Below are 27,783 nucleotides of genomic sequence, written 5' to 3' on the forward strand. Positions count from 1 at the left end.
CTTAGTAAAAGAATTTGTTGTGTAAAACTTGGACTCAGTCAAAAGGCCACACCCGAGGACCTAGAAGGCCACATGTGGCCTTGAGGCAGCAGGTTCCCCACCACTGGGCCACTAACCCAATCCCACTGTGATTTTTATTTATGAAATCCTAAGTAAACAATGGTCTTGACCCCTGCTCATCATTGTCTTGGCTACTCACTTGGAAATTAGTAGAAACTGTTTTATACTGCTGACTTTATTTCCATGAGCTTGCCTTATCTCCCCAACTAAGCTTTGAAATTCTCCTTGAGTACAGAGATGCAACCTCATAGTTACACTGGACTGTTCTCTGTTCCCGGAATATGCCCCACATTGTTCTACTTACGTGCAAAAACAAAACAAAACAAAACAACAAAAACAAAAAACCGAAACAAACAAAAAGCCCCACCAAAATCCCAAAAATATTACTTAAAGGAAAGTGCTGAATTTGGAGTCAAGAGATGTGTGTTTCAATCCTGCCACTGACATTTACTCTGTGATCATGGGCAAGTTATCTAACCTTTCTGGATCTCAGTTTTCCATTCTGCAAGATGAGGAGTGTTGGCCAATACAGTCTCTAGGGTCCCTTCCTACTATAAAATCATTGGATTTATCAGTTCTCTGTATGCTCCAACCCAGGCCTGGGCACTTAGGAAATGCTTCATCAATGCTTCTTGAATTGAATTGTTAGTTGATGATTAGTAAATGTTTTCTAATCAACACTAGCAAATAATATTTCAATTCAAGAAGGATTTTAAAGTGTCTCCTATGTGTAGGCTTCTATAGTAGACACTGAGATACAAAAACAAAAATGAAGCATCTTTTACCCTTGGGGGGCTTACATTCAACTGCCATTGGTATAGAATACTATGTAAATGTGAGGTGGTATTTGAATCTTAAACGCTTTAAAGAATGAACGCTGTCATGTGACAGTGAGCCCTTCACCCCATCTTGTTTAAAGAAGTAGTTTCAGCCTCTGGAACAAGGTTGGCTTTGAGGTCTTTCCTTTGACTTCATAGACCTAGAGTGGGAAGGGACTCAGGGGCCATTTACTTCAACCCTCTCATTTTACAAATGAGGAAACTGAGGCCCAAGGAGTTTGGGTCTTGCCTGAGGTCATAAGTTTAGGACTTATTGGCAGTAAGCATCAAAGATGGGATTTGAAGTATGGTCATCTGATTAAAGAGCCTCTGCAAAATGAGGGGTGTCAGACCAGATGATCCATAGGGTCCCTTTCAACTCTAAAAGCCCCACTATATACAGTGCACCTAAAATAGAAGTTGTAGTTTGTTCCTTTATTGTAATCCTGAATTCCTACAGTTAGTTGTTAAGAGTGTCCTAGCCTTCAGAAGAAATGACCAGAAGAGACAGCTCCTTCCTTTCCTTGGTGAGGTAGAGGATGTTACATATGCTATCAGCTGAGGTCAAGGTTTGGTTGATTTGGTTAATTGTTATTTGTTACAAGGGAAGCCTCATTGGGTGTGTTAATGGGTACGTATGTAAATACTGTAATATAAAAACAAAAGCCATCAATATCATAAATTTAAAAAAATTATTGCTTGGTCTTGGCTCAAGAGACTAGTCCTTAACCAGATGTAGCTTCGACACTCTGAAGTGATCTCATCAATGGGAGGATTCCCTCATACTTTCTTTTATACCTCCGACTTTCTCAGCCAGAATGATTTTTGTTCATGTCTTTCTAGACATCCTCCATAGATGAACTACCCATCACGTGAGAGGACTTCCCATAGGGCTCATAATAGTCTGTACATATCACTATATCTCTAGGACTGGCCATCAATTACTCATTGCTCTTGGCTACACAACTAGATCACCTCTTTTCTAGTCAAATATTTCCTTTTCACATTCTTTAAAAAATGGTACATTTAGGAGGGCTTTTGTAGTCCATTTCTTCCAACCTCTCAACCCCTTATTTTATAGGTGAGGAAACTGAGGCATAGAGAGGCTGTCACTTGACCTAGGCCACACAGCTATGTAGTGGGAGAACTTGGACCAAAACATTGGCCTCCTGATTCTCAATTGCTCATTCAAATACAGTCCCTAGGGAGATTTTTGAGGCATTGACAAGCCATGTTCTGTTTATTCTCAGTCTTGCCCCTTGCTCTTATCAGCACGTAGTAAGCCAAAAGCCAAAATGGCTTTTATGTCACCACCACCATTTTGTCTGTTCCTGCTTTCTATTGGTCCAACACTTGCTTATATTCTGGTTCCTGAATTTCACGTCATTATTTGATTCTGACCCATTTCCTCATCTCCTGGTCCTGACCCTGGCTTGATTTAGTTCTTATCTGTTTTCCTGACCTCTAATTTGAGTAAAAAAGATAGTGAGCAGTGTGGTATTGTGGGCAGAGCTTTGGACTGGAATTCTAGATTGGGATCTTTGACTATGTGTGACCCTGAGCAAGTCACTTCAACTCTCCAGGCCTTGGCTCATCCTCATCTACTAAAAAAAAAGGTTAGGACTAGATGACCTCTTAAATATTTTCCAGATATAACATTCCATAATTTTCTGGGATATTGACCTTAAACCATTTTCAAAGCCTGCAGGCTTGGAGTGATATTGTAGTTTCCAAACCACCACAAAATACCTTGAAGGCCAGAAAAAGGCCAAAGATTCAGGCTATTTGGCTTCTTGCAGTTGCCTGTGCCTTTTTGGCTTAGGATGTGCTGACAGAGGGAGGGGCAAGACTGAAGATAAATAGGATAATGTGGCAGTTTTGAGAACATGGCGTCAAACTTTTGTGGCTCCCCACTAATCACTCAGGAAGTGGTCTCAGGACATTATTGGAAAAGCACCTTCTAAGTAACTCAGTTTTAAAATGAATTTCATTCCTTTAAAATCACTCTCCTCCTCTCCTCCCAGCTCCAGTGGATTCCATGGCTCCATGTAGGTGGAAAAGTATTAACTTTCTTCCAAGCCGTCTTTACCGAATGGGATCCATATATCTTCTCTGTTCCCCTAACCTCCAGGGTATGGGATATTTATATGGAGGCCAGTCACTTGGGAAAAAATGCCTGCCCCATTGTACCTTTCCCTGTGCGGAGGGAGAAGCAATGGCCTGAACCCCTAGATATTCTGTAGGAAGATATCCTACCTGACCTCTGACATTAAGGGACATTCAAAGGATTCTATATTTAGAACTGAAAGGGCTGTTAGCGGTCATCCAATCTAACCACATCATTTTACAGATTAGTAAACCGAGGCCCAGAGAAATTAAATGTCTTGTCCAAAGTCTCAGAGGTAGTAAGTAACAGAAAGGGGCTTGAGCCAAGGTCCTCCTACTCTAATCCAATAATCTTTCCACTGTACTACAAAAAGTCAATCCAATCAACATTTACTAGATAGAAAACACTATCTACAAAATGGGCTAGAATACTAGAGTTGCAAAGGAAACAGTCCCTGGCTTTAGGGAGTTTGTATTCTATTGAGAATTAGCACCTCTGGTGTGTGAGCTTGCCGAGCCCTCCTTAAGGCTGCTCATCCACCTTTGGTGTCCATATGTCACCCCACTCTCACCTGTGGCTCCAAGAAGCTGTAGCATGCACAATGGCCACACCCTGGTAAAACATTCTTGGTAGATGAGCTCAACTAGGTTGAGAGTACCTGACAGTTTTAGTGAGTTAGGGGGATGTCTACTCAAAGCATGTGGAGACTTCATCATGTGGAATGGGTAGATGAAAGCAATTTGTTCCAATGGCCATGAAGGTGGCTGAAGTAGGTGCTGTGGAGCACTTAGAGCTTGGTCAGGTATTGAAGATGTCTGGGTCATCTACTACATTCCGGGCCATTGCCAGTCATCTTGGCTCTTGTCCTGCTGCTGGACTTTGATGACTCAAGAAGAGAGAACGGAAGGGGCAGCTAGGTGGCACAGTGGATAGAGTACCAACCCTGGAGTTAGGAGGACCTGAGTTCAAATCTGACCTCAGACATTTGACACTTACTAGCTGTGTGACCCTGGGCAAGTCACTTAACCCCATTGCCTAGCAAAAACAAACAAACAAACAAACTAAAAAAAAAAAAAAAAAGAAGAGAGAGTGGGGTTGATAACTTTGTGCAACTCTGCCTCACTTAAATCCAATTCTCACCTGAGTCAAGACATCACCTATGATGTCACTGATCCTCTTTGAAAATGAAGGACAAAGGGGCAGCTAGGTGGTGTGGTCGATAGAGCACCGGCTCTGGAGTCAGGAGGACCTGAGTTCAAACTTAGTCTCAGACCAGATGCTTGACACTTACTAGCTGTGTGACCCTGGGCAAGTCACTTAACTCCAGCTGCCTTGCAAAAAAAAAAAAAGAAAGAAAGAAAATGAAGGACAAAACAACAACAACAACAACAACATTTTTCTTTAGGTTCAGACATGGAAAAGGCAAACATCCTTGAGGAAGATAACACATTAAATCTATCATTGACACCTCTAAGGTAAAATAAGGTGGTTGGATTAGATATTGGCTAAGTGGTTGAAGGAATTAGGTCTGGATATAGAAATTGGAGAAATATCTGCTTATAGATGATAATTGACTTCATGGGAGAGGAGGAGATGGAGAGGAAGCAGGGAAAAGGTCCAAGATAGAGCCTTAGGGGACACCAACAGACATGTTCGATGCCTCAACCTTATTGCTAGAGTTAGAAACTCATGTAGGGGGAATCCTGTGGCATGATCTGAGTGTCCTCTCTTACCTGTCCAAGTACCTAAAAATTTACCGTTTGGAATTCTTTCCCTAGAGTTAAACTTCTCAACTCTCCAAAAATTAATCACAAATAAACATTTAAAGCAGCACTTTACATATTATCTTATGTGATCTCCAATAATCCACTATACATATGTTTTCTGATTTGATCATCAAAGTAAGTCATGCCATTATCATTCCTATTTAACAGATGAGGAAACTGAGGCTCAGAGAAATTATGGGTTGCAAGTTGTGCAGGCCTGGTCTAGCACATAGTAGGTGTTTAACACATTTCTATCTTGTTAGACCTTTAGAGATGGAAGAACCATTTTAATCTAACTCCCTCTTTTTATGGAAGAGGAAACTGGGTTCTAGTGAGGTTGAGTTGTCTAAAGTCACACAGCTGACCCACAATGGCTGATCTGGGAGTTACCCAGGTTTTCTCACTTCAAAATCCAATAGTGTGAACAGACTGGGAATTAAGGGGTGATGATGGAGGAAATGATTGGGAAAGGACAGCTGAAAGAAGGGGAAAAGGCAGAGAAGGGTGTGGCAAGGGTGGAGAGGGAGGCAGAGTTGAAGGCCCAGAATACCTACTTCCTAATATTTCCCAGTCCCTGCTCTGGAAATCTTCAGGCTTATGATTTCTGGTGGCCTGAGGCTCATCTGGAGAGAGCTGCAGGGTAAGACACCTGTCAGACATATGCCAGAGGGGAAGGAATAGCACTTTCTGATCATCAGTGTCATCATGGGCCTGGCTGTGTTTGTTGGCAATTGCCATGGTAAGACTGGTATAACATGACCCACATGCCACTATGGAAAAACTCTGCCAAGCTCAGAGCAGTGCCCAGAGAGATGAACACCATCTTCAGGAAACCATCCCTGGTCTCTGGGCTTTCCTTAGAAGGCCTACAGCTTCCACCCATGACCTCTGAGTTAGAGTATCCTGAACTATCTATCAATGGGGCAACCCTCTCCCCTCAAATAACCAAATCATACCTACGTTTCTCACAGGCCTACCACGATCACTGGAATTTCTATTAGTAGTGTTTCAGTTAATCCAATCTGATTCAACATTTGTTAAGTGCCTACAATACTCAAGGCATATCTGAGACAGCCTGGCATGGTGGAGGAGTGGAAGTTGTTGGCCTGGATGTAGTTCAGTAGGATCCAACTCTACCTGACCTCATAAACTTTGACCGTGGAGTTTTCTTGGCAAAAATACTGGAGTGGTTTGCCATTTCCTTCACCAGTGTGTTCCCATTTTACAGATGAGGAACTGAGGTAAATAGGGGTTAAGTGACTTACCCAGGATCACAGAGCCAGTAAGTGTTTAAGGCTTAGGTCTTCCTGACTCCAGGCCTGGTGCTCTATCCACTGCACCGCCTAGCTGCCCCCAAAGATCTGGGTTCAAATCCCACCTCTGATACCAGTGACTTTAGGTAAGTCACTCAATCTGTGTGCATCTTAAGCAACTCCCTAAGACTTATCTGAGTCACTGATGGGTTCCTGGTTTTCTCCACCCTGAAATCACAGGTTCTTCATATATTAGCCTGTGTGCTGGGCATTATGGCTCCCTTCCCTTCATAGGACTTACATACTAGTAGGAGGTGGGAATGGAGGGAATTTAACAGTTTTTTAGATTAAAGCAAATTTCACAGTTATAAGACAAAAAAACCCTGGGATGGGTAACATATCAAGAATGAATGAAGGAAGGAAGGAGCTTTTATTAAGTACTTTCTATGTGCCAAGCACTGGGGTGAATGTTGGGTGGTTGTAAGGGTGCCGAAAGTGTATGTCATTAAAATTTTCATCTATTATATTAGAAAACTCCTGTATTCCTTTCATTTCTAACATTCAATGATACTATGATCCTTTCCAAGAGTAACCATTTGCCCGAAGCATTTTGATGGGGGAATGAAAGGTAAAAAGAGGTCCAAGACAGGGGCTACCACCTAAGGAAGGCAGTTAGAGTCATCTTGAGGGCTGAGTTTTGAGAGAAGGGCATTTACAAGGGTGAGGTGGAGCCCAGGACGTCTCTACCAACTTCATCCCTGGGCAAGGTAAGGGAAGAGAAATTCTCTCTTAAGCCATTTACCAAGGCATTAGCCATTAACAGTTTCTTACAAAGGCAACGTCTCCGGCGGAGAGTAACAAATGATGGGCCTGTGGACTAGCCCTCAATCCACAGCAGATGTAAGGGAAAACCTTAGCAGCCAGAAGAACTTCAGAGAGTTTTTAATTGTACACACTGTTTTGTCTCCTGGCTCTGACAGAGTACATCTTATGATATACAGGTCATAGTATAGTTTTATAATCTCTGGGCAGAGTATCTGGATCCTGGTTTTTGGTTTGCTAGATGACTAATACAAATCTTCCATGCCGTCTGGTCTCTCTGCCTCACTCCATCCCCCAGTGCACTGTGGATAAACATTTTGACACAAATCCAAATTCTCAAGAGTGATGTAGTCAGGGAGTTACACATGCCCTGCCCTGATCCCAACTTCTCAGTAGGCTAAACACCCCCTACAGAGGGTACTGTGCCATTGGGCAGGGCTATGGAAATTGTGGTGGGTTACCAGTGAGAGGTAGGATTGGGTGGAGCTTGAATTGTAATGGCTCCCGAGTCATTGACTAGGAAGAGAGGGGCTGAAAAGATGGCAGGATGAAGGCACTAAGTAGCCCAGTGACTAGAGTGTTGGACCTGTAGTCAGGAAGGCCTGAGTTCAAATCTAATCTCAGACACTTAGTAACTATGTGATCCTGGGTAAGTCACTTAACCTCTGTTTGCCTCAGTTTGTTGATCTGTAAAATGAGAATAATAATAGCACCTGCTTCCCAGGGTTGTTAGGATAAAATGAGATAATATTTATAAAGTGTTTTGCAAAGCCAAAAGTGCTATATAAAAGCCAGCTACTATCATTAGTAGTAACAATGATGGTGATGATAGTAATAATAATAATAAAGAGGGGCCAAACAGGGCTAACCTTGGGCAAAATGGTGAAACAGACTCATTTTTTGGTTTGTTTTTTTGTTTTTTGGCTAGGCAATGGGGTTAAGCGACTTGCCCGGGGTCACATAGCTAGTAAGTGTTAAGTGTCTGAGGCCGGATTTGAACTTGGGTCCTCCTGAATCCAGGGCCAATGTTCTATCCACTGCACCACCTAACTGCCCCTAAAGTAGATTTTTTGTGTTGGAAAGGACCTGTTTTGATACCCACAGGTCCCCACTGCTAAACAAACAACTCCTCCCAAGAATAAAAAAAAACCCTCCCGAACAAACAACAATAACAACCAAAACCCCCCAAAACAAGAAACTGGCTCTGGAGTCAGAGGCCCAGGGTTTGACTCTGACCTCTGTTGCTCATTATATCTGTAACCTTGGGGACTCAGTTTCCTCATCTGTATGATGAGGGGTTTGGACTAGATTGTTTCTAAGATTCCTTCCAGCTTTAAATGTGTGAATTTGCTTTTCCCCATTAATATCCATGTCCCAAACATTTTCTTTCCATCTTCTTTTCTGCCTTCTTCCACAAAAACTTCACTATCTATCAAAGAAGGAAGGATTTGATAGTCTAATTCACACTAACTTGTGATGGCTGCCAGGTGTGGTGGGATATACGCACATACATGATTCCTGCCGCCAAGGAAACTGATGCTGGCAGATGTCTTAAATTGGAGAGTTCTGGCTTGCAGTGGGCAATGCCAGTGGGTGCTGACACTGGCATAATGTGGTGAGCTTCCAAGAGTGAGAGGCCACCTTGTTGCCTAGGGAGGGCAAGCTGGCCCAGGTAAGAAACAAGGCAAGTCAAAACTCCTGTGCCAGTCAATGGTGGGATTGGGTCTGTGAGTAGCCCCTGCATTTTCAGCCTGGGTATTTTTGTTGTCCATCAGTTTCAGTCGTGTCTGATTCTTTGGGACCCCATTTGGGGTTTTCTTGGCAAGGATACTGGAGTGGTTTGCCATTTCCTTCTCCAGCTCATTTGACAGATGAGGAAACTGAGGCAAATAGGGTTAAGTGACTTGCCCAATGTGATGTAGCAAGTAAGTGCCTGAGGAGCAGAGATGAGTTTGTAAAAGTGTGAGGACTAAAATGTCCACTTGTATTGTTTTACCAAGAGAATGACATCTGTTTGCCTCAGTTTCCTCATCTGTAAAAAATGAGCTGGGAAAGGAAATGGCAAACCACTCTAGTATCTTTGCCAAGAAAACCCCAAATGGGGTAATGAAGAGTTGGACATGACTAAACAATGAATTATTATCTCCATTTTACTGAGGCTTGGAGAGTCAAGTGACTTGCCCAGAGTCACAACAGCTATTGAGTGTCTGAGCCAGGATTTGAATTTAGCTCTTCCTGACTGCAGATCCAACACTCTATCTACTATGGTGCTTAGCTCCAACCTTCTCTCAGAAGACTATGCTATTAGTCACTTGCACCTTAATATAGTTTGAATCGTGTGTACTGCTCCATAGGGCATTAATTAATTTGCTCACTCATCCAATGACCTTTTCTTAGTCTTTATCCTTTCTGACCTCTCTGAAACTTTTGACTCTGTTATGTCTTCTTCTGGACACTCTCTTCTCCATTGCCTTCTCTGATACTCTCTCCTGGAACTATTCCCACCCAGTCTTGTTTGCTGAATCCTCATTCGTTGCCTATCCCATAAGGGTGGGGCTCTGTCTGTCTTGGGTTCTTTTCCTTCTCCCTTTGTACTCTTTCCTTTGGTGATCCCAAGTGCTCCCATGGGTTTAATTATTATCTTTATACATGGCTTCCAAATCCATATATACAGCCCTACTCCCTCTCCCACATTCTAAGTCCCAAATCACCAGCTCAACATGTCCAAAATGGAATCCATTTTTTCTCCTCAATTCAACTCCTCCTCTGAATTTCCACATTTTTATTGAGGACATTATATCCTCCTGATCACTCAGGCTTATAAGCCCAGAGCCATCCAACATGTTTTTCTCTCTCACCCACTAAATCCAATCATTTGTCTTATACCCCCTACTTCCACAAGTATCTTCCATATTAATTCCCTTTAATCTCTCACATGGCACATCTTTGGTTCAGGATCTTATTACCTCTTGCCTGGACTTTTGTAATATCCTCTTAAGTAGACATCCTGCTTTCAGTGTCTCCCTTCTCCAACCCATCTTTCATATAGCTGTCAAAATAATTTAAGGCACATGTCTGACCATATCATTCCATGGTTCAGAAACTTTCAGGAGCTCCCAACTGCCTTTAGGAAAATATTCAACCTTGGTTTGATATTTAAGGAGGCAATCAAGTAGCTTGGTGGGTAAAATGCTGACCTGAGGTCAAATATGGCCTCAGGTACTTATTGGCTGTGTGGCCCTGGGCAACCTGTTTGCCTCAGTTTCCTCATTTATAAAATAGGAGTAATAATAGCATCTATCTCCCAATGTTGTGAGGATCAAATGAGATAACATGAATGCTTTACGCATCTACCACTGTGTTTGGCACATAGTGCTATACAAACCCTATTATAATAACAATATCATTATTATTATTATTATTATTATTATTATTATTATTTGATAGGGATGACATCTATACCTTTATCCAAGGCCCTGGTAAAAATGTTGAATTGTTTAAAGATAAGGACAGATTTCTGGGGGTATCCCATTGTAGAACTTTTGTTGGGTTGACCTCAGTTGATTAATGATAACTCTTTAGGTTCAGTTACTCACACTTGAATCCACCCAATTGCACTATATTCTAGCCCACATCTCTTCCTTTTTTTCTACAAATACAGAATAGAAGATTTGAAAATTCCCTGTTGAAATCCTGATATACTTTTATCTATGGCATTCTCTGATCTACCAGTCTAATAATTCCCTCCAAAAAAGGAAATTAATCAGTCTTGTATGACTCACTCTTGAAACTGTAAAGATCATTGCTTCATTTCATTCCTTTAATGATGTTTGAGAGTTTTGCGAGGAATTGAAATCAATCTCTCTGGCCTATAGTTTGAAGAGTCTACCCTCTTTCACTTTCTGAAAACCAGGAAAACTTTGGCACATTTCCAGACCAGTGACACTTCTTTCAGGCACCACAAATTTTCAAGGCTGACCAATTAATTAATCGAATTTAGCAGTTTTTTCAGCATGCTGGGATCTCTTTTGTTTGCCACTGGTGAGTTGAACTCACTGATATCGGTGAGGTGTTCTCTTATCCATTTACATCTTGAGTTTCAACTCCCTCTTAACTATTTTTATTCTATTCTTCTTATTCAGAATGTAGTTCTACTTGACAGACGGAAGAGAGCTGGGCAGTTCTGTGTTCTCTAAGTCAAAGGTTATCTTCTCATCCACCTCAAACAACGGTCCTGTCCCTCTTTTGATCTTCTTATCCCAACAAAGAAGGCAAGAATAACCCGTTTAGTCATTTATAAACATCACTAACTTCTGTTCATTCTGAACTTTTCTATGTGGACAGGATTGTTATAGGACCATGTGTCTATTTTGTACTTGTTCTCATTTACTTGCCCTTTCTCCCATTTTCTGTACATGACTTTTCAAAGCTTCAGTTATTTCATTAGTTTCCTCTAAATTCACATAGGTCTACTTAGGCCACTCCCCCTTTTCTTTATCACTGGAATTGTTTTTATCATTAGAATGTAATATTCAGAGCATCCATCCCATCCCTTCCTGTCCCATCCTGTCCCATCCTGTCCCATCCTGTCCCATCCCAGGTACCACTTCTGTAGAATTTTCAATGATAATGATCTCTATTCTTGGAACTTTTTGCAAGCTGAGCTCCCCAAATCTATGATGTATATCAAAATTCCCTTCTATTTTTTTGCGGGGGGAGGGGCTAGGCAATGTGGTTAAGTGACTTGCCCAAGGTCACACAGCTAGTAAGTGTTATGTGTCTGAGACTGGATTTTGAACTTAGGTCCTCCTGAATTCAGGGCCAGTACTCTATCCACTGCACCACCTAGCTGCCCCAGAATTCCCTTCTGTTTTTTTTTTTTTTTACAAACTCTAAGATGGAGTGGGACTATTCTTCCCAAATTTCTGTCATTTCTGCTTCAGCCATCAAATTTCCCTTATTGATCAGAATCACGTATAGAAGGCTCTACTTGTTGCTGCCTCCAGCTTTCGAGGAATGAAGTTTCCATTAAGATAAGTAAAGAATCTACCATCTTCTCTGCACACAAAAGTCCCAGCAGATGTTCAGACAGCAAAAGTCTCCAATAATGATTGGCAGGTTTCCAATCTAGTTCTGAAATAATTGTTTATTTTATCCTTCTGGCTGTGGTTTGTAATATAGTCTCACCACAATATTACTTTCATTTCTCCTTCCAGTGATCTTCTATAGATGTTCTCCATCATGCTTACCAACTCCCTACATAAGTCTATCTTGGTATAAAATGATACACATTTGCTTCTTCCATCAATTGGTTCCATTTGAATATGGCATACCCTCCCATAGCTATTACCAGACATTAGTCATAAGTTATATACCATGCAGCCTTAGTGACACCAATGAGGTCAAATTTACCGTCTTTGGTAAAGAGCTCTAGTTTACTTTATTACCCAAAATCTGTGCATTTTTGTAGAACCATCTGAGCTCATGAGTTTCATTATTGACTTCTCTTTCTGATATAGTCTCCTATGAATTAATGATTCTCTCCACTAATATTATTCCTATGTATTTTTCTGTGGTATCTGCCTTGGTAGAGGTGTGGGAACAGTTTTCACCTAACCCTTCTATTTTCAATTTACAGCCTCATGATCAGATAATTAAATTTCCCTGAAAAGATTTTTTTACCTAACTCTTATTAAATATATTCCATCCCTGACCAAGAGCCAATCATTCCTCTATTTTGAGTTGCAGTCTAGAAATCTATGTCCTGTTCTCAGATACTATCTTCCTAACCAGTTGTTTCATTCCCCAAATTGCTTTTCTAGTGCTCCTCAGATCCTCATTTCCTTGTGAGAGAATTCTTAATGTGGCAGCATTCAAATACAGTCTTCTGACAGGATCTTTCCTTCCTTCCTTCCTTCCTTCCTTCCTTCCTTCCTTCCTTCCTTCCTTCCTTCCTTCCTTCCTTCCTCCCTCTCTCCCTCCCTCTCTCCCTCCCTCTCTCCCTCCCTTCCTCTATTCCTTTCTTCTCTCTCTCACTCTCTCTCTCTCTCTCTCTCTCTGTCTCTGTCTCTGTCTCTCTCTCTCTCTCTCTCTCTCTGTCTCTCTCTCTCTCTCTCTCTCTGTCTCTCTCTCTCTCTCTCCCTTCCTCTTTTCCAGGCTGTTTCTCATTGTAGTAGAAAGACCACTGAATTTGGGGTCAGAAGACCTACTTTAAAATCCTGGTTTTTCTATTCCTGATGTGACCTTGGGCAATTCCAGCTCTAAATCTTGTGATCTTATAAACTCCTTAACCTTCTGGTTACTCATCTGTAAAACAGGTGAAGTGCATTGGACTAGATAACATCTGAGACACTTTCCAACCCTGAAAGCTATGTTCCGTCTACTTGGGAGAGACTCCTAGAGCTGCTGGACATGGAGGAGCCGTCTTCAGACTTTTCAGACCCAGATCTTCTTCCATTCTTAGCTCTGTCAGGGCACCTGCTGTCTCATCAAAGTGAAGTTTCATATTTTTTGGCCATGGCCAATGAGGAAATTTGTTTTATTTGACTATAAATTTTTGTTACAAGGGATTTTTTTTTCCCCACTGGGGGATGTGGGAGGGAGAGAAAGTAGATTTTTGTTAATTGAAAAAAAGTTAAATTTAAAATAAATTAAAAAATTACTAAGTGTCATTATCTAGTACTGCCAAACCTAGGGAGGTTCAGGCCTGGGGCAATTCTCTGTCTCTGCCTCCTCTTGCCATTACCCTATAACACTTCCATAGAAGTAAAATCAGGTTAAAATGAACCTCAGCATCAACCTTAAAGGGGAAGAAAAGAAAGAAAGGAAATGTTGTCAAAGGGCCACATGTAGCTAAAGGAGATACACGAGTATATTGTAGGAGGAAGGGGCCCTGGCCCCCTTGAAGAAAAGCCCAAGGTTGGTGGTATGTGGAGGGTTAATGTACTGATTGTATGCAAATGAGAACCTTGGGGTTTTGTGGGGGGTTTTGTTGTTAAACCAATGGATTCTTGCAGCTTTCTCTCCCCATGCCTGCTATTTCTCCCAGGTAGTAGTCACCTCCAGTCTTAGGAGCAGTGAGGAGCAGACATGAGTTTGTAAAAATGTGGGGACCAAAATGTCCACTTATATTTGCTTTGCCTAGAGGACGCCTTCTCTCCTCAGGACTAGTATCTACCATCACATCTCAATCCTCCTACAGTGCTAGGCATCCACCTGCCTTGGCATTTTTCCTATCCTAAAGGCACCCAGGGAAAATCATTTCAAAGAAAAGAGCTCTATTGTCAAGTGTTTTCAGTTCATGCCCCATGAGGATTGGTTAAAGGCACTGAGGACTTTCAGTCTGAGAAGGAAAGACTGAGTGGGGACATGAGTGCTCCCCTTGAGTATTTGAGGAGCAATTGGATGTGTTTTGCTTGGCCCCAGAGGGAAGCACTGGGAACCATGGGCAGGAAATGGTAAAAAGTGAATTTAGGCCTGAGGTAAGGAAACACTTCTTCAAGAGCAGAGCTGGTCGAGAGTGAAATGAATTGTCTTAGGGCAGTGGGTTTCCTTCACTGAAAGGGCTGTGAAGGTAGAGCGATCACTCGCTAGCTTCTTTTTCCGTCTTGGGCTGAAGTAGACAGCCTTTGGGTTTCCAACTCCAATATTCTATGATTCTCAGTTTAAGACCCAATATGGTCCCTTTAAGCAGGACCAGACTGCTTATCATAAGTGGAACGGAGGGTTGCCCACTTATTGTGACTTAAGGGGTTGCCTCAGTCTCCTCACTCCTGACCAAAATTCCCTTGAGGCAGGCTGGGATTTTTCCCTTTACTTGGGGGACAATACCCGAAATGTTTGTATTTAATCTTGGTTAACAAGTCATGTCTTTTACAATACAAATAGCCCTGGAAACAGTCTGGGTGATAGCTTTTCTGAGTTTGAACATTTTAGGCTGTGAGTCCAATGGGATCAGATCAAAAGAGACACACTTAAAATGCTAAAGGCATTGGCGTCTCAATTAAAAAATGGAGTTTCCTACAGGGAGATAGCCAACTTACTTATTCTCCTAGTAGACTCCCATCTGAAGTTATTCATCAAAAGCTCTATGTTCAAAGATATTTTTAGCAGCATTTTCGTCATTGCATGAAAATTAGAAACAAACAGAAGTCTAAGAATCGGGGAATGACTGAATAATTGTGGCATAGGCATGGATAGTGCTTGACCTAGAGCCAGGAAGTCCTGGGTTCAGATTCTGTTGCTGACACTTGCTAGTCCTATATGTAAACCAGACTGCTAAACTGTAGAGTTTATCAAAGGGAATGTGATATTATAATGTAATTAAGGTTGGTAAATATGAAGAATATAAAGAAATCTGGGGAGACCCATTTAAATAATGCAAAGAGAAGAAAGCTCAGCTAAAAGAACAGAGTAGTTGCTGAATACAACCACATAAAAGGAAACATCTATGCGCAGAGATAGAGATGAATGGACAAAAGAAAAGTTAAAGGGGTCAAGCTGCTAATTTTTGTGTTGATATATGAATCCTTGCTTCTACCACTTACTACTTATCATTCAACCTCCTAGGGTCTCAATTTCCTCGTCTGTAAAATGAGGGGATTGGACTGGATGGCTAGGCTACATCTTTGATTCTATGACCTCTATTTTAAGGAATGAAGTATCATAAATAATAATAATAGCATTTATATAGCACCTACTATGTGCCAGGTACTGTGCTAAGTGCGTTACAAATACTATTTTATTTGGTCCTCAGAACAACTCTGGGAAGTAGATGCTATTATTACACACACACACACACACACACACCCACACACTCCTTTTAGAGTTGAGGAAACTGAGGTAAACAGATTGACCGACTTGCCTGGGGTCACACAATTGCTAAGAGTGGAGGGCTGGATTTGAATTTAGGTCTTCTCTCCTTACCCAGTGGTCTGTGCATTATGGCGCCACCTAGCGGCCTAATGGGATAGTAGATTTAGAACTGGAAGGGAACTCTTACAGATGAGGAAACTGAGGCCCAGAAAGGGGAAATGACTTGCCCCAGGTCACACAGAGATTAATTAGCAGAGATGGAATTTGAACCAAGGTTCTCAGACACCAAGCCAATATTGTACCATTTTGCCACCCATCAGTCATTCACACTTTAGTGTAACTTGGTTTGCTTTTCTCCTAATACATAGCTGCTGTCAGCTACTGTTAGAGATAGAATTTTTTTAGGGAGAGGTAATATTGGTGGTAAAGGTGCAGTGGGGGAAGGCAGAACTAGATGATTTGGGGGACTTTGGGGCAATCATAGAGCAGCATGAGAATACCTGGGGAGGAGAGGAGAAGGAATGAGAGCAGATGGGAGAGGGGTGCAAAAAGGGAGATGGGTGGGTGATAAAGACAACCTCTGAGGACTTTGCAATTTTGCTGATAGAGCCTTGCCACCAAGTGTATGGGGGGGGGAGCTACAAACAAGACCCTTATGCTTACCACCATACATTACCCCAAGGAGGTCATGGTGTCTATTTGTTAAAGTTGTTGAAGAGAGTGTAGAAAGATGCTTTTGGAATGATCGTGAAATCATAGATTTAGAGTTGGAAAGAACCTTAAGAGGCCATCTGGTTTAACCCCCTCATTTTGCTGTTGCTCAGTCATTTTTCAGTCATGTCCCACTCTTCATGGCTTTGTTTGGGGTTTTCTTGGCAAAGATCCTGGAGTGGTTTGCCATTTCCTCCTCCAGCTCATTTTACAGATGAGGAAACTGAGGCAAACAGGGTGAAGTGACTTGCCCAGGGTCACACAGCTAATGGGTGTCTGAGGCCAGATCTGGACTCAGAAAAAGGAGTGAGTCTTCCTGATTCCAGGCTTGGTGCTCTCTCTCTCCACTGCCATCTAGCTGCCAACATAATCTATTCATCGCCTTAACTTATTTTATAGATGAGGACACTGGGGCTAAAAAATTCTCTGCCTCCAAATCCAACATATTTCCTACTGAATGAGACTGGCTCTATCCTATTGCCAATGGATACCAGATTGTATCCCACTCTTGGAGGATCTATTGATCAGTTCTCAAAGCAATCTTCTTCCTATGAAGTAATACCACTAGGATAAAAGTGAATCCAGATTTAAAGGAAAGTTAAACCTATCTATCCTTTCCTGTCAAGTTCAGATGCCACCTCCTTCATGAAGCCTTCCCTGATCAACTCAACCCACAGGTTTCTCAGTCTCTGTGGCACCACTCTCTAGTACTTACTACACACTGTCTTGGTCAATTATCTTTTAAAATGTGTATATTCTATCTCCCTAACCAGACAATAAGGCCCCCAAGGGGGACTTCCCAAAACTAAGTCATATATCTATGTATTTCCAGGGCAATCTCCCACAAAGAAAATGCTCACCAACCAATCCTTTGTTGACTGATAATTAAGAAAGTAAAATATACAAAGTCCCAAACTCACTCAGGGTTCCCCAGAAAAAAGAGCTATTTACTCTCTTCTTAAACACTTCCAGTAACAGGGAGTGCACTCCTTTTTTTTTTTTTCAGGCTGACCCTTTCATTGTTAGAAAGCTGTAGAATTTCTTCTCTGCATTGAACTGAAATCTACATATCTAGTTCACACCAGGGGAATTACGGCATAGGAGATAAAGGGAGAGAGTCCTGGACTTAAGAAGACCACACTTCAAGCCCTGTTTCGGAAATGTACTGATTTGGAGACGCTAGGTAAGTCACAGTCTCTCAATGCTCCAGGCAACTCTTTGACTACAAGTTACTGATTCCCTAGAGGTAGTTTCCTCCCTAGGCTTCTCCTATATCAATGAAATCACAGGTCCAATTCAAAAAACCAAACAACAAAATTAAACCTTCCGCCCTTGAATGTTGCTCTCCTCAGGAACACCAGAGAAGAGAGTTAATTCCTTTTCCACATGACATTTCAAATACTTGGAAACAGCGATCTCATTCCCCCAGGTCTCGTCTAGAGGTTAATCACCACCAGTTTCTTCACATAACATAATTTTCCAGACACCTCCTCCCCACCCCCATGCACTGTAGTCCGTCGGTATCCTTTTGAAGTGTGATGCCCAGAACTGTAACAATATTCTGGTTTACAAAAACATCACCATCTGCTTTACAGAAAAAGATATTTTTCATGGCAAGTAAATTTCTGAACATCACACACCCCCTCCCCAATCTCATTGAAATAAAAAAAAAGTTTTTTGAAAATTTCATTTAGACACGAATATTTTCCCCAAAGATCATACAGGGTGTAAGAAAATCCCCAATTGTGTGGCCATCTCAGGGTTTTTTAAGATTATCTGCACTCAAGTCCTGTCTTTAACAATTTAGGTTGTTAGGTACTTAGGTACTTAGAAGTCGACTCGGACGGGAATCCTAGAGACCATTTAATCCAGTACTCACACAAGAAGTGAGTTGTAGTCAGTATTCGAACCCAAGTCATACATAGGAACTGAGAATTAGAGCTGCGAGCGACCTTAAAAATCATCCTAACCCCTTTATTTTACAGGTGAGGAAACTGAGATCCAGACTTGTCCAAGGTAACACCTAAAAATGGCAGAGACAAGATTTGAACGTACATTCTTTGACTCCAGGTTAAGTATTTTTCCCTTGTCTCAATTAGGAGCCAGGAGTTCCTGTTCCCTAGCCGGTGTTCGATGGACTCTGGCTCTCTAGGGGTCAGACACCTCTCTTCCTCCTCTCCTCTCATCCTCACTTCAAGAAACACACAGAGTTTCTAAATCACAAAAAACAAACAAAAAAAACCCCGTCATTGGCTTCAAAGCTCACGGGAGCACACTGCACACTGCTGGGATCTGGGTAATGGGAAAAGTACGTGCTATCCAGGAGCGGTCAATTGGTCCCAGTTACCCCGAGGGCCCGGACGCTTGGAGCTTGGCACGGCGCTGAGCGCCCTCTGGGTTGGTAGGATCCTGGAGTCTCGCTTTAGGGGCTGTGCGCACAATGTAAACCCAAATTTGTCAACGTGTTATATGGCTGCACACATGGTCTGGATTAGACAGAGAAGGGAGCCTCGGCTGCGGCTTCCCTCGGATTATTAAGTAATTGCATAATTCGGAAGGGGACAAGGAAAAACAAAGAGAGAGAAAGAGCAGAAAGGAAGGAAGAGAGGAGATGCCTCCTTCTTGCCCGGGGTATCCTGTAACGTTTCCAGTGGTCCCTAAGGAGCCAAAACCAGCTAGTGCAGCTACATTGAGGCAGGAGATTTCGTTACCCGAGTTACGGGCAACACGGCCCTTCCCCTGCCCTGTGCCAACTGGACCCCCAGATTTGAGGGTCAGTCACGTCTAAAGCGGGAGGCTCCTGCAGAGTCTCCCTTGCGCCCCGATCTGATGGAAGGCGAGGAGTACAGAAAGTTATTCCCTTAAGCTCTGGGTGAGGGTCTAGCCTGCGGCGGCTCTCAGACAGAACTCCAGCAATGAGAGACAAGAGAGCCCTCAGTTCCCGCCTGCCCATCCTAGGTGAAAACCAACTTCGTCGGGCAACCCCGTGTATTGCACCAGCTCCCTTCACTTTTGGGGGTCCCAGCTCTCTTCACTTTTGGGGGTCCCAGCCCACCGAAGTTTTAGAGCCTTCGCAGGCTCTGGTCATTCTTTGCCATCCACTGCCCTCTCTCTCCCTGAGCCAGCCTGGAGTTTAGTCCAGCCTCCGGGGGCCAAGAGATGTACCAGTGACGAGTCAAGGGCTGCTTCTGCAGGACAGGGGCTAAGTCGTCCCGACTGTCTCTTCAACTTTCAAAGACCAAAATACCAAATCCAAACAAAATGCAACTCCAAGCAGCCTCCACATTCCCTCCTTCTTTAAAGACACTTTGATTGACATTAGACTCAGCAGAATTTCGAGAAGTCCTTGCCCGCAGCTCCGCAAGCCTCCCCCAAGCCCTCCAGGCGCTTAGAGTGCGGACAAACCTACGAATCCATAGAAAATTCCCTGAGCGCAGTGGAGGTGATGGCGGTGGTGGTAGGGACGCAGGGGCTCAGACCCCGAGGGCAGCACTTACCTGGCCATAGGCTGAGCACCCAGGCTACCAAGAAGCCTTTGGGCAAGGCCATGGCAAGTGCTACTGCGGCTGCTGGGTCCTCTCGCTTAGACCGGCCGCTGGAGGCAAGGAGCCAGAGTGTCAGCCTGCGGCGCGGAGGAGAAAGTTTCTTCTTTGCCCCAGCTCCCTGACAGGAGCAGCTCATTGAGAGGAAGTGGGAGGGGTCGAGCCGAGCCCGGAGGAGGGAACGAGGACACTCCTCCAATTCGGGAATTCGGGAATGCTGGCTCTGGTCCTTTCAGCTCCAGTCCGGGCAACTGCCCAGCCCCTGGCTCACTGCGCTCCCCCTTCCACCCCCACCCTCTAGGGCTCACTTTCCCACCTGCACACACACTCCCTCCCCAAAAAGGGACTTTTAAGGTGGAGAGATTTTAAAAAATTATGCAATAATCAAATAAGATACTAAGTGTACATAGACAAAGCACTTTGCAAACCGTAGAGTGCTACGTGAATGCTAGTTATTGTTATCATTATTAATAATAATTGTTACTTCCCCCTTGTATAAGATTTTTTGCTTTCCAAAGGACTTTTGCATTCATACTTTCATCTGATCCTTACAACAGGTAGTAATAGTAATTCCCATTTACAGAGAGGTTTGAGGTTTGAAAGCACCTTAGGTATGTTAGCTTATTTCATCCTCACAGCAGGAAAGTAGATGCTGTTAACATCCCCATTTTGCAGATGAAGAAACAGGCTGGCAGAAGTTAAGGACTTGACCAGGCATCACACAGCTTGTTTGAGACAGTATTTGAACTCCGTTCTTCCTGGCTCCTGGTCCAAGCACGTGCATCACAATATTATATAAAGAGCTGGGAGAGGGTTTAGAGATGATCTAATGACTAAGCGTTTTTATTTGACTGGAAAGACTGAGACTCAGAGAGGTGAAATAATTTGCCCAAGGTCACACAGGGAAAAGTGGTACAATCTGAATTTCAATTGAGGTCTTCTGACTTCAAATCTTAACAGAAGAAGAAAATTAGCTCCAGAGAGTCTGAAGTGATTTGCCCACAAAGTAAACACAGATGGGGGCTCGATTCTCCTTTGCCTGAGGGTGTGTGAAACTGAGACACCCTCCTTTCCTTTTCTTTAAAAATTAGGGCCAGTGGAGGGCAAAGCACGGGCCATCCATTTGGTCTAGTTGAAGTTTAGAAAGTGAAGAACTCTCCTGGCTCAACCAAGGGACCTGAGCATTTTCATTGTCTCACCAACCTTAATAGCAGTAGTAACCTTACACAAAAAGCTAGATAGTACAGAAGGCTAGAAAGACATTTGCTGAATAAAAAATAAGTCGCTTTTTGAAAACTGTTTTCTTTTGATGTATCTTAATTGTTTATATTCTGGCTAGATGCCTCAAAAATGGAAGTGGTCCATGCCTCTGAGAGTCCCACTCTAAAGGCTTTGGAATGACTTCAACCTTTCCTTCCGACCATAAAACGACTGTGGAGTCCTGAAAGGTCTTTCACGCAAAGCCATTCAAGGGTTCTGCCAAGTAATTGGATAACAATTTGACATCTCCCTGCTCTCAAGATCATCATATGATTTAAAGCTAGGGCGGATCTTAGAAATCATCAAATCAGACTCCCTCATGTTATATGTGAGGAAACTGAGGAACAACTCATCCAAGGCCACACAGGTAGGAAGTAGTAGCTCCTTTCTCCTCTGCTTCTTTTTATTCTTTTCCCCAACCCCATGCTGCCTCTTGGCTTCCTAAAGGCTGTCACTGGATAATCTTGCATAGGACTACTCTGTTTTTTCTTTCCCCACCACACCCACACCTACGTGTGTCTAAGGATCCTCCCTCTTGCTCTTCTACCTCTTTCCACCAAAATGGAAATTCCTTATCTGCAGGTATCAGGAAGAAAATCATCTGATTAGACTAATTCTTACTAATGTGTTAATGACTGGTAGTTGGGGATTAACCTAAGTGACTCTTATTGGTGGAATTCCAGGGAACAGGATAGAAATGAAATGAATTTTAGGCAGTGCAGAAGTGAGATTTGGAGAGAAGACTCTTCTCCACAGAATCCACTTATTCCATCAGTGTCTGAGGGCAGGTCAGAAATAAGTCCTATCCTGTTGCAGATGCCTCTGCTTATCCCCTCATTTGCCCCCACTGCTGCTGCTGCCCACATTGCCTACACAACATCCTTGGTCCTCACGATCCTCACTTATCCAGTGCTTCCCCATAATTCCTCATCCTCAGATGTGATTGCTAGATGTTCCCTATGTGGGTGACTCCACCAGGGTGAGTTCTGGATACGCACAGAGGTTTTGTCAACTTGTTTTGGTTATTAGCCAAGAAACAATGATCTCCAAAGCCACATGGTACTGTGAAGAGAGTACTGGTTTAGGGATAGCCTCTAAGCCCTGACTTTGTCATTAATTTACCAGCTGGCCTTGGGCAAGCCACATCTCCCTTACGAGTCTCAGTTTCCTCATCAATAAAATGAAGGAGGTGGAATGTGATTTTAGAGCTAGAAGGACCTACCAGTTTTTGATTCTAAATGGGGTGGGGGGAAGGATTATCTTCAAGAGGATGATGAGGCACCGTGTCCTAGGTGGAGGAAACTGTCTTATTAGTGTCTTCCTGGGGGGAAGGTGGAGCAGCAGGCCCCTTAACCCCTCAAACACTGCCCAGTGGCCTAGCCTTCTCAGCAAGACTGTCTTGCCTTGCATTACTGGCTATAATGAATGAATGAAGGGATGCAAAGGCCATCCTTTCTTCTCCTTCCTGCAGCTCAGGTCCATAATCATTTATACACTTTGGTAGCCTTGCCAGTTGAGTATCTATAGTATGCTAGGCTCTTTCTCGAGCAATGAATGAATGAGACATTTGTTAAGCACTTATGGTACAAAGTACTGTGTTAAATGCTAGGGATACAAATAGAAAAGATAGTCCCTGCTCAAAAGGCGCTTACATTCTAATGGATGGAAGAATCAATTCATAACTAACAAACATTTATTAAATATCTAACATGTGCCAGGCACAGTGCTGGTGTTAGGGAGACAATGACAAATATGAGACAGTCTCTGTTCTCTAGGAGAAAACAACACATGCACAAATAACTACATACAACATCTATTTCTTTTTAAAATGTAAGTATTATTTAATTTTTTCCAATTACATGTAAAGATACTTTTCAACATTCTTTTTTAGATAAGATTTTGAGTTCCAAATTTTTCTACTTTCCCTCCCCTCAAAACAGAAAGTAATCTGACATAGATTATACATGTACAATCATGTAAAACATATTTCCACATTAGTCATGTACAATATATGTTCAAAATAAATATTAGGTCATTTTGAAGGGAAGACACTAGCAGCTAGGAGAGTTGGGAAAGCCAGCATTGAGGAGGAGGGGGGCATCTGATTGGTTCTTTGAAAGAAACTTGGGATTCCAAGAGGCAAAAATGAGGAGAAAGTGGAGTCCAGTCATCTGTGCAAAGATAAACAGATTGGGAAACTATCACATGCATAACATCATATAGCCATTTTGGCTGGACCGAATAGTGCATGAAAGAGAATAATGTATGATGATAGAAAGATAGGTTGGAGCCAGATTGTGTAAGGCTTTAACTACCAAACAAAGGGGTTTACATTTGATCTTAGAAGTAAAAGGGAGACATTGGAATTTATTAAGTAGGGGAGTGACCTCTTTAGACTTGTGCTTTAGGGATATATTCACTTTGGCAACTGTGTGGAGAATGAATTGGAATGAGGAAGCCTGGAGGAAGGTAGAACAATTAGGAGGTTTTTGCAGCAGTCCAGCTGAGAGATGATAAGAACCTGAACTTGGGTGATAGTCAGGTGAGTAGAGAGCATGGAAGACAAGAGAGAGTTGCTGTGATGGTAGAATTGATGAGGCTTGGCAACCAAAAGGATATGGGAGGTGAGAGAAAATGGTTAGTTGTAGGTGATTCCAAGGTTTCAAATCTGCATTATTAGAAGGTTGGTCATGCCCTTGGCAGAAATAAAGAAGTTAGGAAGAGGATTGGGTTTTGGGGGAAAGACATTGAGTTCTATTTGGAATATGTTGAATTTGAGATTCCTACTATACATCTGGTTGGAGATGTCTAATAGGGAGTTGGTGATGTGGGACTGGACCTCAGGAGAGAGGCTGGGACTGGTTATATCGATCTAGTAATTATCTGCATAGATGATAGCTGAACCCATGGAAGCTAATAAAATCATCCAGAGAAAGAGTGCAGCACAGGAAGAGAAGAACTCTCTGGATAGGAGATGGCCATTCCAGGGAGAAGAAGCAACTTGAAAGTTATGAGATAGAGGACCTAAAGACTATCTGGACCAGGATGGATCACTGCCTTCATAAAATATGGTGCCCCCACATTCTGAACTGTCTCAAGCCTCTGTGCTGTCCTGAACAGTGCCCAGGTCTGCCTTGGGAAAAAAGTGAGGGAAATGCAAGAGTCCACCTCCCTAATGAGACAATCTGAGATCTAGTTAACAGCAAGGACCAAAATGCTTATTTTTCCAAACATACTCAAATGGGCTTGTGATCTCACACATTTGAATATTCCTTCCAATGGTGCAGAACACGGCTCATCCATGTCTGTCCATACTGTGTCACTCTTTTTCATACTCTCCTATGAGTTTGCCAAACCAGGGCCTACCTAGCATGCTGGAGGCCATCCTTGATTTCTCCCTAGGATACCAGTATAGCTCTTGGACTCTTCCATTGTCATCCCTTTAACTCATGACAATTTATCCCATTTTTCTATAATGCATTTGCAGCTTTTAATATTTGAGCTGGCTCATTGTGTCATTAAAAAAATCTTTCTCTGTTTTTGTGTTTCTCTATTTCTCTTCTTCCCTTCTTCCTTCCTTTCATTGGATTGTAAGGCTTAGAGCTAGGAAGGGCCAAAGACATAATATCTAGTCCAGCTTTCTCATTTGGCACATAAGGCACACTCCTTCCTTCTCTCCTCTTCTCTCCCTCCTTCTTTCTCTTTTTTTCTTCTCTTCTCTGTCATCTTTTTCTTTCTTCTTTTCTCTTTCTCTTTTTTCCCCACTGGCTCTTTCTTTGCCCCCTTTTCTCCATCTTTCTTTTTGTTTTATACTTAAGTACTCTGACATAGTTCACTCCCAGTTATCTGCATGCAGATTATCCAGCTAGTGAAAATACTATGGCAAATATTGACTCCCAAGAACATTTCCTTCTCAGCATCCATCATACTTTTCCATCTTTGGTCAAGATGGTTTGTACTCATGGAATGAAAACTAATTTTTTTTAACATCAACCCAAGCAAAATATAACTGGGAAGGCAAGTCTATTGCTTTTATCAAATTTTTTTTATCACATTGCTGATTTGAATGAGCACAATAAAAGCTTTAGTATTAGCAAAGATAACTGAAAGCTCATGTATCTGTTGCCTATTGCCAGGCTCTGAGACTATTCCTGAACTCCCTTGATTTCTACTGATCACCTTAGATCTCACCCTGATTACCAATTTACGGAGCTTAATCTTAGGTAATAACCACAGGAGTGACTCGTGATTTCCCAAACTGCTATCTGCTTCTACATCAAACACAAAATGCCTCCACTCTTCTTCCAAGAACAAATCCATAATCCCTGGATCACTTATTCATTTCCATTTATGAGGGACACTGACCAGAATTTATCCGGTGACAACTTTGTGTACATATATTAGATCCGGGAAGTTACATCATAATCTACATTTATCAGGCCACAAGTATGTACAGCATCTACACTAAAGATATCAAAGGGGAACAGCTACATTGAAAACACAAACAGCCCTCTTGATGGATGAAGAAAGCATCCCTTTGAAGGAGAATTATGCTGCAGCCTAAAAGATGTGGGAAGTCTCCAAGGAAAGTTTGGAGATTCCAGCCAGGATCCCAGCCAGGAATGCACATCTGGGTCTCAGAGGCCTGTGTGATCGGCCTCAGTATCAGGTCAGGAGGACAACTGCATAGCAACCAAGATGATGGCTCTTCCATTTAGACCTAGGGAGGACTCAGGATGTCTAGGAATAATCAAGGGATAGAACATTATTTAACATGCCCCAAGTGTCAGAAGGGCTGGAGGCAGGGCTTTGGGCTCCATAAGACTAAACCAAGATATATATTGACAGAGAAGAAAAATCCCATATTATAAAGGTCAAAGTTAAGTGCATAATTGGAAAGGGAAGAGGGAAATTAGTTATAGGATTGATGCATCCAAATAGTCCATCTCTTAGGCTCAAGTCAGGAAGATTTTATGGGGAAAGATCATAGAATTTCAGGTTTAGATCTGGAAAGCAACTTAGGGGTCAACTAGTTGAGCCTCATTAATTTATAGACGAAGAAACTGAGATCCTGAGAGCAGTTAAGTGATATCCGAGTTTAAACAGGTATTGAGTGACAATTCTGGTGTTCAGATTCAGGTCCTTTAACCCCAAATTGAGCACTGTTTCTTCTATTCTATTCTTTGATCCAATCTCTTCTAATCTTCCTCAAAAATTATTTCCTCTGTGCATGAACCTAAAAAGTTTCCTATGACTTACTGCCTCAAGTTGAAACTGCTCTGCCTGGTTTTCCATAATGTGGTCCTACTTTACTTTTCCAACCTTATTTTGCACCACTCACCCACTGCTCCAGCCAGACCCATCACTTCACTATTTCACAAATATGCCATGATCAACTCAACTTAGCTCTCCTTCTTATCCTTCTCCATTTAGTTTCATAGCTCCTAGAAGGTATTTGTCCTTCTCCACCAAACCAAAGCCTACCTATCCTTCAGGGCCCAACTTGAGGTTTAACTCTTCTGTCAAGCTTCCATAGATTACTCCAACTATACTGATTTCTCTCCTTTCTCTGAAGTTCAACCAGTTCCAGTCAATTTGACATTTAATTATTCCTTAATTGTTCCATGTTTTTCCCCTAGAATTAAAAGTTTCTTGAAGTCAGAGATCATGTCATATACTTCTTTTACATTCCCCCTCCCCCACCAGTGTGTTGGTTGGTTGTTGAGGACCGAAATGGCATCACTATATTGGAGTCAAGAACACTCTACCACAGGTCAGGCACAAATAGTCCATATGAACATTTGGAGTGGAGATGTCTCTAAATTTGTGCACCTCATATTTCTTTTGAGCTACTGCAATTCTGCTTCACTCATAGAGCACAACATCTTCTTTGATGTGGGCATGCCATGCTGGGTGGTCTTTTACCAGTGTCTTCCACGTCATGAAATAGATTCCAAGGTTCTTCAGAGAGACCTTGAAAGCATCCTTGTATTGCTTCTTCTGACCACCATGTGAGCATTTTCCTTGCATGAGTTCACTGTGAAATAGTCTTTTGAGGCAAATGCATGTTTGGGATTCAAACCCATATGGCCTGCCCATCAGAGTCGCAATCTGTGCAGTAGAGTTTGAATACTGTGGTTTAGATGAAGAAAGAACCTCTGTGTCCAGTACCTTATCCTGCCAGGTGATCTTCAGAATCTTCCTAAGATTTGGAAGTACCTAGCACAGCACAGCACAGCACTGAACTCCTTTTAGTCAATCAATAGTTGATTGATTTATTTAAGGTGGTGGAGTGGGTGATTTCAGGAGATATGTAAATGATGCAAGATAGATATCTGGGTGACTTTAGGTGTGTATTTTCCCAACCTCTATTTCTCTCCCTGTCTCTTTCTTTTTTTTTTTTTTGCCATCTTCCTTTTTCTCTGTTTCTTTCTCCCTCCTTCTCTCCTTTTTCTCCTACACTAAGAGGTTTTGACATTGAGTCGATTCCCAAGTATTTGTATGTAGATTTGCTGTGATAAATACTGGCTGCCAGGTAAGTTTTCTCTTTGATACACTTCTGGGCCACCTCCATCCACAATTAAGCTGGTTTTGTGCTCAGGAAATGCAAGCTCTATCTATCTGTCTATC

The 27,783-nt window shown here is 42.4% G+C and overlaps 1 protein-coding gene across 1 annotated transcript in view; it reads right to left on the bottom strand.

Annotated features, from left to right (window-relative positions):
* The window catches only part of ITGA11 (integrin subunit alpha 11), a 197,392-nt gene extending 177,426 nt beyond the window's left edge, over positions 1-19,966 (bottom strand). The window contains exon 1 of the mRNA XM_027851835.1: positions 19,849-19,966. Within this exon, the coding sequence (XP_027707636.1) occupies positions 19,849-19,900 (52 nt within the window). The 5' untranslated portion in view covers positions 19,901-19,966. The remainder of the gene's footprint in view (positions 1-19,848) is intronic.
* Between the last annotated feature and the right edge of the window lie 7,817 nt (positions 19,967-27,783).

This window comes from Vombatus ursinus, unplaced genomic scaffold (genome assembly GCF_900497805.2).
Source record: "Vombatus ursinus unplaced genomic scaffold, bare-nosed wombat genome assembly UNPS02009205.1, whole genome shotgun sequence".
In the NCBI taxonomy this organism is placed as follows: Eukaryota; Metazoa; Chordata; class Mammalia; order Diprotodontia; family Vombatidae; genus Vombatus; species Vombatus ursinus.